The sequence below is a fragment of the Falco punctatus genome, assembly GCF_963210335.1.
Source record: "Falco punctatus genome assembly, chromosome: 5".
Lineage (NCBI taxonomy): Eukaryota > Metazoa > Chordata > Aves > Falconiformes > Falconidae > Falco > Falco punctatus.
The window spans coordinates 89,951,022-89,964,438 of record NC_137584.1 but is presented as its reverse complement, the minus strand read 5'-3'; the positions used below and the strand labels follow the sequence as shown (position 1 = coordinate 89,964,438).

Sequence of the window (13,417 nt, the reverse complement as noted above, 5' to 3'; positions counted from 1 at the left end):
TTAAAATGGTCATAAATACCCCTGTTAGGCATTCTCCAGAACAGTGTGTTCATGATTTAAAATAAGTAAATTCTCTCTGGTTAATCAGTTTCTTTTCTTGGCTTCAGGCCCCTAAGCTTTGTTCTGCTGTTTTGTGAGAGCCTTCACTCGGCTTCTGAATTCTAACTAGAAGCTGATCACGTCCATATGGACTTCTCCTTTCCTAAATTATACATTTTAGCATCTTGGATCCTTCATATGCTAATTTCTGTCTCCTTTCTTATGCTTTTCAATCGGATAAGACTTGAGTATCAAATATTCTCAATAATTTAACTATTACACCGGTTTCATTTATTTTTAGGTCTTCCAGGTTTGTGTTTGATAGATGCAAACAGACAGCCCAGAGCTTGAGTGTTGCTCTCTCCATAGCCTGTTTTCCTGACAGCAGGAAAAGGAGGGCTGAAGGCGTGCTCTTGCTTTTGACTCTCCCCCTTCTTAAAGCACCTCTGAAGGCTGCTGGAGCAGAGATGCTGTAAGCAAGAGAGGGGCAAATAAGGGATTGCATTGAGAAATGGGGCTGTCCCCTGGAAAGTGGGGAGGAAGGAGGGACAAAGTGCTACTCCACTCTTCAGGTTTCAGCACGAGACACTCCCTGGATGAGCTCTTGTGTCTATTCTGCAGCTCATGTGATTGAGACTGTGGAGTGAAGCAAGAGGACTCAGGGCAGGGGGATTCCCCCTCGTACACAGCGTTCCCTGCAGTTTCACCCAGAGAAGCGTTACAGCAGTCATATGGTGAGAGCTGCAGTTAGTGTCAATGCTTTCTGTAGTGTGGCCCGTGTGTTGTCTCATGTGGAGGTGGCTGGGGAGGCTTTGGTGTACTGGATGGCCAGTTCAGATTTGTTGTGTTGAAGGAGTTCACTGATTCGCTAGTCTTGTGGTGGAGAAGAGAAAAACAAACTCCGTAAACCAAGTACTTCGACCTTCCAGCCCTGAGGGCTGGATCTTGCCCCCTATTTAACTGCCAAGGAGATAAATTCTAATCCTGTGGTTATCATTCTCACTTGTAAGTCTGAGATATTTTGATTGTTTCAGGTGGCAATTACTGCATATCTTAAGTGCTCACCAAAAACTTCTGTGCAGTCACAGAAACTAAGGGGCTTTGAGTTTGTCACTGTTTGGAGAAGCACAGTTTTTAGAATGGCAGCTGTAGTCTGTGTTCACGTCCTCAGTAAGTGCCTTTGAGAATTACTCTTTTCAAATGGCAGTGGAGAACACTTGGGTACTGTGAATGCCTTTAGTGACATGAAAAGTAGAGAAAAGTTCTTGTTTTCTTTTCTGCCTTTTTTTTAGGATTTTTCACGCTGAAAGATATGACACTACTGTGTATAACAAAAGTAGTATTTTCTTACAGTCTGTTTTATATAAACAATAGATTGAGGTTTGTAGAAGATGGGCCTATACACTAATTTTAAAATCTTGGTAATGCCCTTTCTACCTGGGAGCTGTGACCACAGAATGACATTACCAATTAGAAGAACAAGTTTGGCTGCTTCCGTTTAGGACATTGCCACTGCCTGGGAGATGTGTGTTTGCACACTCATCCCTGTGTCCATTTGCACACATAGAATTAGTTACTCTGATTTGCTATGGAAACAGTTCTTCCCTATTAAATAAGGGCTAAGCATTTCTGGAAAATTAGAAAAGATGAAAGGAAGTGTAAAGAAAGCTATAATTAAATGTTCCTGAAATTGTGGCACAATTCTTAAGCTGAAATTTGAAATAGGGTATTGACTGAGATGCTGCTTGGTTCTTGGGGAGTTTCTGTTAATTCTTCCATTACCTAAGTGAGCATATTCTTAGTCACCAGCATGTTCTCAAGTGTTGATCCTTTTCAAGAAACACAATGCCTTGCTGTTTTCGTGATCCAATGCCTTTTGTCTGCCCCTTCCTTTTCACTGGGGACACGTATTACTGCTGTGTTACATAAGTGAAGCATCACCTGTTCATGTAAGATGAGGGCAAGTGACATACTGTAGGCAAAGTTAAGTTTTAAAACTTAAGTAGAGCATGCTTTTGTGTGCTGCGATGTTAGGGTAGAATTTACTTCCTAAAAATGTAAATTGGTGTCTCAGTTCTGGTCAACAAACGTGTAACAGCCTACAAGTAATGTAACAAGTATTGTAACTTGCTGTATGGCCAAAATGATTGGGCATTAAGAGATGATTAAAAGGAAAACTATATTCTGTAAAGTATGACTCATTATGATCTGAATATACCAGTGAGGTACTGAAGAGGAAAAGGAAGAAAGGAAAAAAAAAAAAAAAAGTGAGTCAGGTACGCTGTGTAATTCAGATCCTTTGGTAGTGCAACTACGCATTTTGACATTATCCTTTGGAAATAATTGAACCTGATGGTTGTCCCTGTCAGGCATTTCTTTCACAGGTAGCAAAAGTAAAGAGCTGGTGTTCTAAGCAGGTTCATTTTCTGGCTTTTTGCAGTTAGCAGTTGAATAGAATAGACTGAACAGACTTGGTTCCCAGTTCCCAACTCATCATCCAGACTCCAATACAGAATCAAGATGTTCTGATAACGCGGCGTTTGCCTCCATGTTATGTTTCCTGTACTATGCTTGCTGATGTACATGGTCAGTGATCTGCTTAATTGAGACAAGAGACGAGGCAAATTTTTTCAAATAAAAATTTGAATGAGAAATGTTATACATAACTATTATAACTGTGAAGCAGATACTCTAGTGCATAAAGGTTTGTCCCAACTGCATTGGTTGGTCTAATTAAAATATGTAACTTCCACCTACCAGCCTTGCTTCTTTGAACCTTATATCATTTCAGTTGTTACAAAAAACCTCTGTATGAGGTTTATGTTTGTAAGTTGAGCATTGCTGCTGGAATATGCTGCATCTCCACAGGAGGGCTCTGCTGGCATAGCTATACTGGCACATGCTGTGGGATGCTCATGGGATTTTTGCCTACTCGTTTCTTTTCTGTTTCCCTGGTAGGAAAGCAGGTGTTGGAGCTGCTGGCACCGCCCTGTGTGTGGGGTGGCAGAGCATTGGAAAGGTGGCTGTTGAGGAACTCCAAATTAGAAAGATAAAACTGCTGCTTTTGTGCCAGGCTTGTGTCTTCTTCCCCTAGCAAGAAGAGAGATTCAGGTGTTCCTGGTAAAAAACCCAAGTACATTTTAAAAAAGCTTTAATTTCATTTTTATGAGCATGCTTTGTAATTGGTACTTTTTAATAAATGTTAAGAGCTTGCTGTTTACCTGTTTTTAATGGGTTGAACTGAGGAGAAAAAATATATTCCATGTCAGTCATACATCTGATGTTTTGAGACAGTTCATAGAGCTGTAATAAAGCTGAAATTCTGTGTCTCTATGGAAATACAACAGAGAAAAGTGATAGAAATTTAAGGGAAGAACTTGAAAATAAGAAAGCATATAGTGCTTGTCCAAAAAAAAAAGGAGGGGGGGGGGGTACTTTTTTTTTGTTTTGTGGGGACAGGAGTTTGAGCGTTTTCTTGGTTTTAATATTATATCCATCTGCCAAGGTCCAGTGCATGCTGTGGAATTAAAATGCCTGGAAATCATTAGGACCAATATATGCTGATTATATTGCTGAGACCTTATCCTACCCAACAGCAGTGATCATGGCAGTGGTGGAGAGAAAAGCAGGAGACATTTTCTGCATTGTGAAACTTAAGAACTCTGCCTTCCTAAGATGCTGAAGTTTCCTTTCTCCCAAGGGCTGCTGAAGTAATGGCAGCATCAAGACATGGTTGCAACTACTTTGACAAGCAGGAAATCCTGCTTAGTGTTTCAAAACAGTGAAATATAGATCTGTAGCCCTTCTGCAAAACTTCTGAGTATTTGTATTTACATGTTCTTGGTGTGAGCTTATACTGTAAGGCAGCAGAAAGAAGGTCAGACAAGAGTAACATTGATAAAAGTTGAGGTTATGCAAACCATGCTGCTATCTAGCTGGCTTCTTATGCAGCTAAAACAAAAGTTAGTAGGGTTCTTGTTGTTTCAGTTATTTGGCTAGGATAGAAACTCCCAAGGTTGGTTTTTAACCCCTGAAGGATCACAGCATTCAGCATCAGCTATGAATCATGAATGGGAGGAAAGGGAAATTGCTTATTTAAATAGAAGAATTGCTGTTCTCCAAGCAATGTCTTATGTGAAAAAATGAGTAAATAGGTTTTGGGGCAAGAAATTAAGGCATGAAGTAATTATTTCTCTTTGGTTGTTTTGATCTGTGGAAGTACAAAACAAATCTTACAAATACTTTTTGACAAACAATGTTTAAATGCCTTAGTCTTGGGTCTTCTGCATTATACCTGACTATAACATAAACTGTAGCAAATGAAGCTGGGGATTATAGTTTTTCTACATCTGAGTCATTGATGTAACAGTTTTTTAGGAAGTGTGCAGTGTTTGGACTATAAATAGTTTTTTCTTTACTGTTTTCAAAGTTGCTATCACACCATGAGTTTGCTGCACATCAGGTTAAGTTTTGTGAGACCTTTAACTGCATGCATCTTATAAGTGAAGCTATTTTCTGAATCAGTGTTATGTCTCAAGCTTGGATTGAAGTGCTTCATCTTGAAGTGAAATGATACTGATCGATACCAAGCTTGCTGAAAAGATGTATTTAGTAAAACCCTTAGCATGTATAGATTTGGAGACTTTCACACATCTTACGTGGCATAATACTTGCTGCACATATTTTCTGCTAACTTATGACATAGTAACTTTGGTAAGAACTGTTCTGGATTCTTCTATAAGAACTCTGTTTGCAGAGAGTAAGACCCTTACTGTTTCTCAGTAGCTAGCAGCCTGTGTTTGGTGCTTAAAAAAATCTTGTGATCCTCTGGCAGTTACATATTTCATGGCAAGTGAAACTTTGTATAGCTATGTATTGTTTTCCATCTTAACTTATTTTTATAATTTTTGACCCTTTTCTTTAGAATAATTAACAAAACTTGACATAAATATTTTTCTCTTTAATGCAGACAACGTTGCTAAGTCGTCTGGAACGAATATTTGAAGTCTGTTTTCCTCCCATGCCTGTTCTTGAAATTGAAGAAGAAATAAGTTCCTTGAATCATTTGTTGGAAGCGGGTGAAAAGCAGATGACAGCTGAGGAGACTTTAGCAAATACTGGGTAAGAAGCCACAATGCAACAAACTGAAATTACATAGAAATGTGTTGTCTTTGGGAAATTAAAACATACAGCAGTAATTAAAAATGAGTTATTTTCTTCAAGCATTTTGAAAAACTATCAATTAAAAATTGGCTATCTAGCAGAACGCTTGTTTTCAGTGACTGTGTATGCCAGGAGTATTTCACTTAGCATACCAACTTAGCAGCGTATCATCTTCTTTAAAATGATGTCTTGGATTTAATCAGAATATGTCTTATTAGTTACACTTGATATAAATTGCTATATTTATTCATGTGATGATGATGTCTAAATATGCCTTGTCCTGTCTGCTATGGACATTATTCTCCAATAAGAAGTCTGAACTATAGTTGTTCTGAGAACACTGCAGCTTTAGTTCCTCTGGGTATTGTGTTTGGGCGTAAGTTTAATTGTGATGCATAATAAGTCACTTGCATTAAAAACTAGAATAAAATATTTAAGGCTTCTAAGGCTGTTGTTCTTGTTGATAACTTGATTTATGATGGGTTGTATAGGGAACTGATGGACGTGTGGACAGAGCTGCAGGATATCCATGATGCATATGGACTGAGATACCAGTGGGGTGGCTCCCACAGCAACAAAAAGCTTTTGTGCTCCTTGGGAATCGACACAAGAAATATTGTGAGTCTGTCAGTAAAACTTGCTTTCTAAATAACGGAGTTCCTGAAAATGTAGGATCAGATGGAAGTCTTTTTGTATGAATGCTTGTCTCTTAATGGCATAGCTGCACTGAAAATGGCTTTTCATGACAGTCTGCCTGACAACTTTTTATAAGCCTTATTAATATTAAAAGTTGTATTAGTTTTTAACCATTGTGTTACACTTAACATAACATTAGTATGAGAGAATAAATGCTATACAAGTTGTATAACATTGCAATAAATTTTATCATCACAGGCACAGAAATTCTTCAGTAAATTTTTTGTTGTTGTTGTTTTATCAGCTCTTTACAGGCAACAAGAAACAGCCTGTTATAGTACCCATGTATGCAGCAGGACTGGTAAGCTTTTTTTGTGTGTTATTTTTTGTTATAGTTCCAACAACATTTATATAATGAAATATATTAAGTGACATCAAGCACCAAGTGTGCTGAAAGATATTTTTTGGAAGTATGGTTATGGCTTAGGCATCAGTAAAAATGCTGGAAAAGAATCATCAGATAAACAATTTTCATTACATGTGCAAGAAGATACTTTAAATGAAAAAAGTATAGATTTACTCATTTCATAAAGCAAGCTATTTATCTAAGAAGACGGGTCAAAGTTCAATTTGAGGCATTTTCTAAAAAAGAAAAAAATGAAGTAATGTGTTAATGTGTATGCAGCAATAAATTTTTTTTGTTGAATTTTAACTATTAAATACGAAGTATAGATGTAAAAATGTCAACTTAATCTAGTTTCTCATTTCATGTTTATCAAAAACATCAAAGGAGCACTGAAATTAATCAAAGCATCAATTCATATCAGCTCTTGTGGGAAGCCCTGGCACTAAGACCAGATGAACTGCTAGGTAGTTATGGGATTACATGAAATGTGTGTAGGAAGTTTTCTCATCTCTCTCGAGCGTTCCTCTTTGTACAACTGTTTCTGTGACAGACTGTTTTGTTAATTGATTGCATCTCAGTATCCGTGGGTCAAGAGGGATGAGTGGTAATGCTTTGCAGTGTTGTTGGCATATTAAAAAAGGACCCATATATAAGTATCTATGTATAAAAGCCTATTTGTGCATACAAAAAGCATTGTATAGCCGGTATCGTTGTGTTGCCACAAGTGCTAGATAAAAATAGTAAGCATAATTTAGATTTCTGTAGATTGAAGGAAAACTCAAGTAACCTAGTGCAGTAAGATCAACTGTTTTCATTTAAGCTCATATTCTGTAGTTCCTGTGTGGCATTTCGGACTCTGCGATGTCTGTAGTAAAAACATTCAGAAGATAAGATTTGCTATTTTTGCTAGTCTGAGTAGAATAAATACATTCCTTTTTTCTGGAAACCTATGTTTGTATATACACATACAAACACATGTACACTTGTCAGTTTGTGACTGACCATATAATATGAAAGGATTGCAATGTTGTTTGGTGTATATTTAGCCAATTTAATCTGCAGGTTTATTTTTTAGAGTGCCTTCTACAGTCAGTTTCTATAGCTGCTGTTTTCTGATGCATCAGGGTCAGCTCACGCACTTCTTTGGATGTAAGCATGGGATTCTGCTACAGAGAAATAAAAAAATGCTGGTTTCTTCCCGCAACATATTTGTGAGCGAGACTATGTTTGTACGCAACATGTGCAGTTATTTTTTGCAACAGATTGTTGTTGCTAATTAATTATATGCTAAATTTTTCTTACATACTTCTGCACACAATAAGCTGGATAGAGATGATGGTAGGAGTAAAGTGGCTTGCTGCTTTCTATTGCCACACTTCATGTGGTTTTCCACTGTCCAAAATAATTGATTTAACTGGTGGTTGAATTCTAAGCTCCCCTAATATGGTGTAGAAACATTTGTGGGGACAGCTAATCTTGGTGGCTGACGTCCTGAAATCATTTTAAAATTGGATTTGTTAGTTGCAAATCCAGCCGTTTTATTTGGGGCTTCCTTTTCTCATACCTTACTGTTCTGAGGTGGTTTGCATGTCTCGGTGCAAACTTTAGTCTTCCTGTGGATCACTTTCTCGCCCTCAGTTTTATTCAGGAGCACCAGAGGTTTCAGACATTTTTCATAGTACTGTCTATCTTTGAACTGTTTGTTTAAAATTAAAAATGCAGTTTTAATTATTTTCTTAAAGTCTTTTAATGCATTTATTTCCATGTCAGTAATTATTGTTCTTGGTATCATTCTGCAAACTGATAATTTGACTTGTTTCTTCTGAATTTCTTAATTGTTGAAATGGAACGAAAGCACTTGTAGCTTTTTAATGGTCCATTTGATACTTCTGGAATAGTCTACACACAATTGGGAGGAGAAGACGTAACCTTATCAAGTAACTGTTTCCTCCAGCTTAAATTACATTATCGAAAGTTGAAAGCAAGCTTCGGCTAAGCGCTGGGGTTTCTGTTACTGGCTCTAAAATGTTTCTTGGGCCTAAGGAACCAGGATGATTCCCTGCTCTGCCCTATCCCCTATCCCTTTCAGTGAAACTGTCCCAGAGAGATATGGCTACCCCCCAGCCCCTAGTTGAGGGTAGTACCTCCTAGTAGTGTGTGTTCTAGTATTTTGCATCTGCAGTTCGTGGAATATATGTAAAGCGTGTGTGTCTGTGTGCATACGTGAAATTTTTTTTTTTAAATTTATCTCTTTATTTATTTAGGGCATGTTAGAGCCTACCAAGGAACCTTTGAAACCAATATCTGCAGCAGAGAAAATAGCTTCAATAGGACAGACACCACCTGTATCGCCAGAGATGAACACATGTACATCTGAGCAGTTCCAGGTAAAGAATAGAGAGCAAAGGGGGAGGAGAGGAAAAGAAAGAATGAGGGAAACAATGGGATGCCTTGCCTCTTCCTTCATGTTTAAAATATCTAGATGGTGTGTTCAAAGCCACTTGTATGTAAAGGGTAGGTATTCCCTGTGTCAAATTGAATTTCTGCTCTTGGATCTGCTTTTCATGTGTGACTGGAAGGGAGTCCCTGTGGTAAGACTGTAGAAGCTGGTGGCCAGCATTTTAAGAGTCCTGGTGATACCTACAATTACACAGCAGTTTGCTTTAAAAGGCAGTGGACAGTTACTTCCACAAATTTTAGGTGTAACTTTAGACTTATCCTTCCTCTGGATAAGGTTCTTCACCTTTGCTTTTTCTGGAGCTTATTTTAGGAGATTACTCTACCTGTTGGTTAGCACTAGTTTTTCTAAATTATTGTATTTACACATATACTGTTCATGTTTTTTCCTTTTTCCCTTTCCTGTCTTTTTCAGAGTAACATAAAAAGCCACCCAGCTGCCTGCAAAGAAATTCTAGGTACTGCAGTTATGACTAGCATAAGTGCTTGACTCTTTGATTTTATGAGTTCTGCTGGCTCTTTTTGCCAGACTTCACTGAATAATTATCTGTTGAAGAGAAAGTTGGTTTGCTGGCTTCTCTGTCTTTAAAGTCAGATACAAAATATGCTCAGAGGAGTTTAGGAGTGAGCTTTTGAATTTCATCAATTCTGTTTTGTGGTTGTTTTGATATGATATTAGAAAAACACTTAAATGCCATGTGTGTTGCAACTTTGTGGTTGTCAACAAGCTAATGGGATATGCAGAGATGCTGCATTTTCAGTGTCACTACAGTGGTACTTGGCACATATTCAGAGAGTCAGCTGTGTCCCTCCTTAGTACAGGTCTTGTTTAATCTGCCCAGCAGCTTTAGTTACCTGCTATGCTTGTGACTTCTGGTTGAAGGCATTCCCAAATTAATTATCCTTGTGCTACACCTAACCTTAACACTAGGTACTTCTGGTATAGTGATTTCTTTGCACTTCTTGCTCTGTCATTGTGCAGAACTCTGACTGTGACATGCTTGTGCTAGAGAAGAAGTTTTTTTTGACTGTAGAATGAGCTCAGAATGAGGTTGTTTTATATAGTAATATACATGTTCGGTGATGTTTCCTATGCTGCTTCTCACAAACTGTTGTGGAACTGAGCAGTTGAACTGGATATTAGAAAAGATAATAATGATTATTGCAACCCATCTAAGCTGAAGAAATCACTTGTGTGATTTCTATATATGAACAAAGTAGGAAAATTTCACTGGCTTTCTGCAGCGTTCAAAGTTCCCTTTTTTACAGAGCGGAAAACATAAATTAAACCATACACCGAACACAGTGGAGAGAGCTGTAAGAGCCTGAAGTAGCAGCATCTCTGACGTGATGTTTTCTCAGTTGCTTGGCAGTCATAGTGCTGAGTGCTGAAAATAAGAACCTCTACTTATCAAAGTCGTGTATCATCCTGCTGTCCCCCGCGTATGGATTTGTTCTTCTGGGTACTCCAGCAGTAGAATTTCTCATTACTTGTCACAGTTTGATAATGCTGTCCCATAGCTTGTTCTGACATCTGGCCATCTTGGTGCAATAGTCGTGGTCCATGAATACATACGAGAAGCTTCTATGGTATCTCTCTCTGCCCTTGCTGGCCTTAGGTTACTTTTAGCATTTGGGTTTTTTGGACAAAAATAAGCTTTTAGGGAAGAGATGAGTTAGAGCTCTAACCGTTAAGAATGCAAAGAGGCCACAGTTAAGTGACTTTCAGAAAGTTTCAGGACATGAATGATCAATTATCTACCCCAGAGACCTAGTTTCTTTCTTGGCCTCATCTTCTGTTAATGCTTGGTGGCTTTGGTTTGCTTTTGTTCAGCCTTCTCTTCCCCAGGCTGAACAGGGCCAACTCTTTCAGCCTTTCCTCATAAGGGAGATTGGTGTCTGTGCATGTACATGTATGACTTCCTGCTGAGGGAATAAGATTTTGGAAGAAAAGACTCTGATGCTGCAAAAGTAGGAGTGAAAGGAACATTTGTAGAAACACAGAAGTGCCACCTAAGCTTTTTGGTGGTAGGCGAACAGAGGAAAGCACGCAGAGCTTTAAAATTGAGAGCATTAGAAGTCAAAAGAATGAGGAAGAAAGCAGCAAATGAGCTGCATTCATTTTTCCTAGTTATGTAAACTGTATGTTTTGGCCTCATTCTCTGCAGGGGTTCTCACATGGTTGGCTAAGCTGTGGAAATACACTGGACAAATTTCTATCTGAGCCATTTAGGTTGTAAGGACAAGGTTTTTGAAATTGACTTTCCTTCTCAACCAAGTTAAGTTACTGAATGATCTTTCATGTTAGTTTGTTGTATAAAGATGACTTTTGTAGACTTGTTCTATTTTATATTTGAAGATAGCATCCAGGTTCTTTGATCTGTTGTTTATCTTGACAATTGAGGGGTTTATTTCTCTGTTCCTCTGTGCTCGTAACTGTAAGGCAGAAACAGAATATGAAATAATCCCCTGATTACTGTTGCCTTTATCTAAGCACGATGTCTCAAAGACTGCAGGTCTGAAGCAAAAGGCGCTATCAGGCTGCTCAAACAGGCAACCTTTGATTGTGAAACCCGAGACAGGTACCCTTCTCTCTCCCCCCATTTTTTTTTCTTTTTTTCTTCTTTTTTTTTCTTCTTTTTATAGCATCTGCTATAGTGAGCTTCTATACCATGGCCAAGTCTTCAGGCAGTGTGATTAAAATATATTCCAGTGCTTGTTAAAAAGGTTGCTGTCTGGATTTGATGTTGACTGCTTTCTCTTGATTTAATGTTGGCTTCTGGTGAACGTTGTTTTGATGTTTATTCACCTGCTTCTCTTTGGCTTTCTTGGAAAAAAGATATCTAGGTATTTCTGCTCATGCTATTGTTTCAAAGCATCCTCTTCCCTCTATTTGGGACTGTTTTTCTTTGGTAGAGTCTACTGGTAGCTTTCAGGATAACTTTAGGATTTCTTACCTGCTTAGTTTTGCTTAGTAAGTTTTATATTGAAATAGAAATCTGCAGTCAGCCAGACCTTTCTAGAAGAAAATTACAAGTAATTCTTTTCTGCAGGTGCCTATTCCAGCACATCTGCATGCATCTAAGCCACTGAATTAGGGATCAGGTTATAATAGAGAGATGTATTTTACACTTGCTGGCTATTAGGGGCTGAACCTTAATTAAACCCCATGGGGTGACAGTCTTCAAAACCACTTTTAATTACATAAGGGACCATCAGGACTTCTAACAATGACAGATGCAAACTACCATATTATTGGCCACCAGCCAAAGTCTCTATCATGGAACTGCTCTCCAGTTACACATACGAGAAAGATCCAAGAATATACATAGCTTTGTTGACAGAGTAGGAGAGAAAGATTTGCAGGTAAGAGATATTACAGAACTTATTATTCTATCAGATGTGACAGTTGCTTAAAGGTGGTGTCGGAGAAGAACAATTTTCAGAACTGTGGTAATTTTGCCAATGAATACACACAATTAGATGTATTAATTTCTTCCTTGTAAACCTTTTTCTGAAATGTTTATGAAGTTCATTTGTGGGATCTATCTAAATATTGACGCTACATTTGTATTGCAAGTCCTTCTATTTTTTACCCCAGCTTTAAAACAGCAGAATATTTTTTTTTTCCTTTGTTTAATTTTCCTTGGGTAATTATTGGCACAGACACACTTACATTTTACTCTTTCAGATTATAAAAGCTCTTACATAATACCATTCTAAAATTACTGTGTGAAAACATCTCTCACTTTGATAAACGTGAAATACGATGCAGTATAACCAGCAGGCATTTTCGTTTCCTTTCTCACTTCCTTAACATTCAGAGTAGTAGTCTTGACAGCTGAGTATACTTTTTCATTTCTGTACTGTATCCTGTAATCTAAGGTGGAGGGAGGAGTGAGAGCAGTTTGCCCCAATTTTCAATATTCTTTTAGATTGGGCACTTTTCCTTAAAGCATGTTATTAAAATAATAGTTGTAAATGCAGTAGTCTAGCAACCTCACAATCTCTGAAAGACAAAACGTTATATTCCCATTTGCAGGGCGTGTTCCCAGTGTCTGAGATTTCAGTGTTGTGTTCAGCTGTCCCAGAATAGTTAGTTTTCTTTCTAGGGCCAAGGTCACTAGAAACAGAAAACTTTCCTTTCTGTTCACTTGACTTTTGCCTCTGCCCTCTCCTTTCACTTTGTTTGCTATTGTATAAACAAGGGCTTGCCAGCATCCTGTATAGATGGGGTCCGCTTTACTTACCACCCCTTCTCTTTTGTAAGTTGGGGTCAGCAGAGTGTCCTCATCCCTCAGAGCAGACTAATATACATGGTACACTCTTACTGATTTGGAGTCGGGGAGCGGGCGGGGGGCTATGTCTCCTCCCCCTTTTAGGAAGAATTCATCCTGTCCTTTGTCCTCTCCTTGGCAAATCAGAAAATGATGTCATCATTAAAGGGAAGAGCTTAGCCAGCCATTGGTACCACATTTTCCATGTGATTCTGTCGCACTAATCAGTCCTGGCTAAGACCCTTGACACAAAATGCAGGGGGTGTTCTCCTCAGTAAGTGAGAATTGATAGGAAGTTATTTGGTTCCAATTTGGGTTCAATTTGGTCAGGGCAGAAAGCTATTTAGTTGTTATACTTGTCTCCTTTTTTTTTTCTCTTTTTTTTGTGTACAAACCCAACCCCCTTTTAATATTAATTATTCAACTTAGGAATTTTGTT

General features: G+C 38.2%; 1 protein-coding gene across 4 annotated transcripts in view; it reads left to right on the top strand.

Annotated features, from left to right (window-relative positions):
- AFTPH (aftiphilin) overlaps window positions 1–13,417 on the top strand; it is a 47,465-nt gene that overhangs the window by 19,591 nt on the left and 14,457 nt on the right. For all 4 annotated transcript variants that reach the window (XR_013928171.1, XM_080387908.1, XM_080387907.1 and 1 more), the window contains exons 3-6: window positions 5,009–5,160; window positions 5,694–5,820; window positions 6,143–6,199; window positions 8,509–8,631. Coding sequence is in view for 3 of the 4 variants with exons in the window: in XM_080387908.1 (XP_080244034.1) it covers window positions 5,009–5,160; window positions 5,694–5,820; window positions 6,143–6,199; window positions 8,509–8,631 (459 nt within the window). In the remaining variant the exon portion in view is untranslated. The remainder of the gene's footprint in view (window positions 1–5,008; window positions 5,161–5,693; window positions 5,821–6,142; window positions 6,200–8,508; window positions 8,632–13,417) is intronic.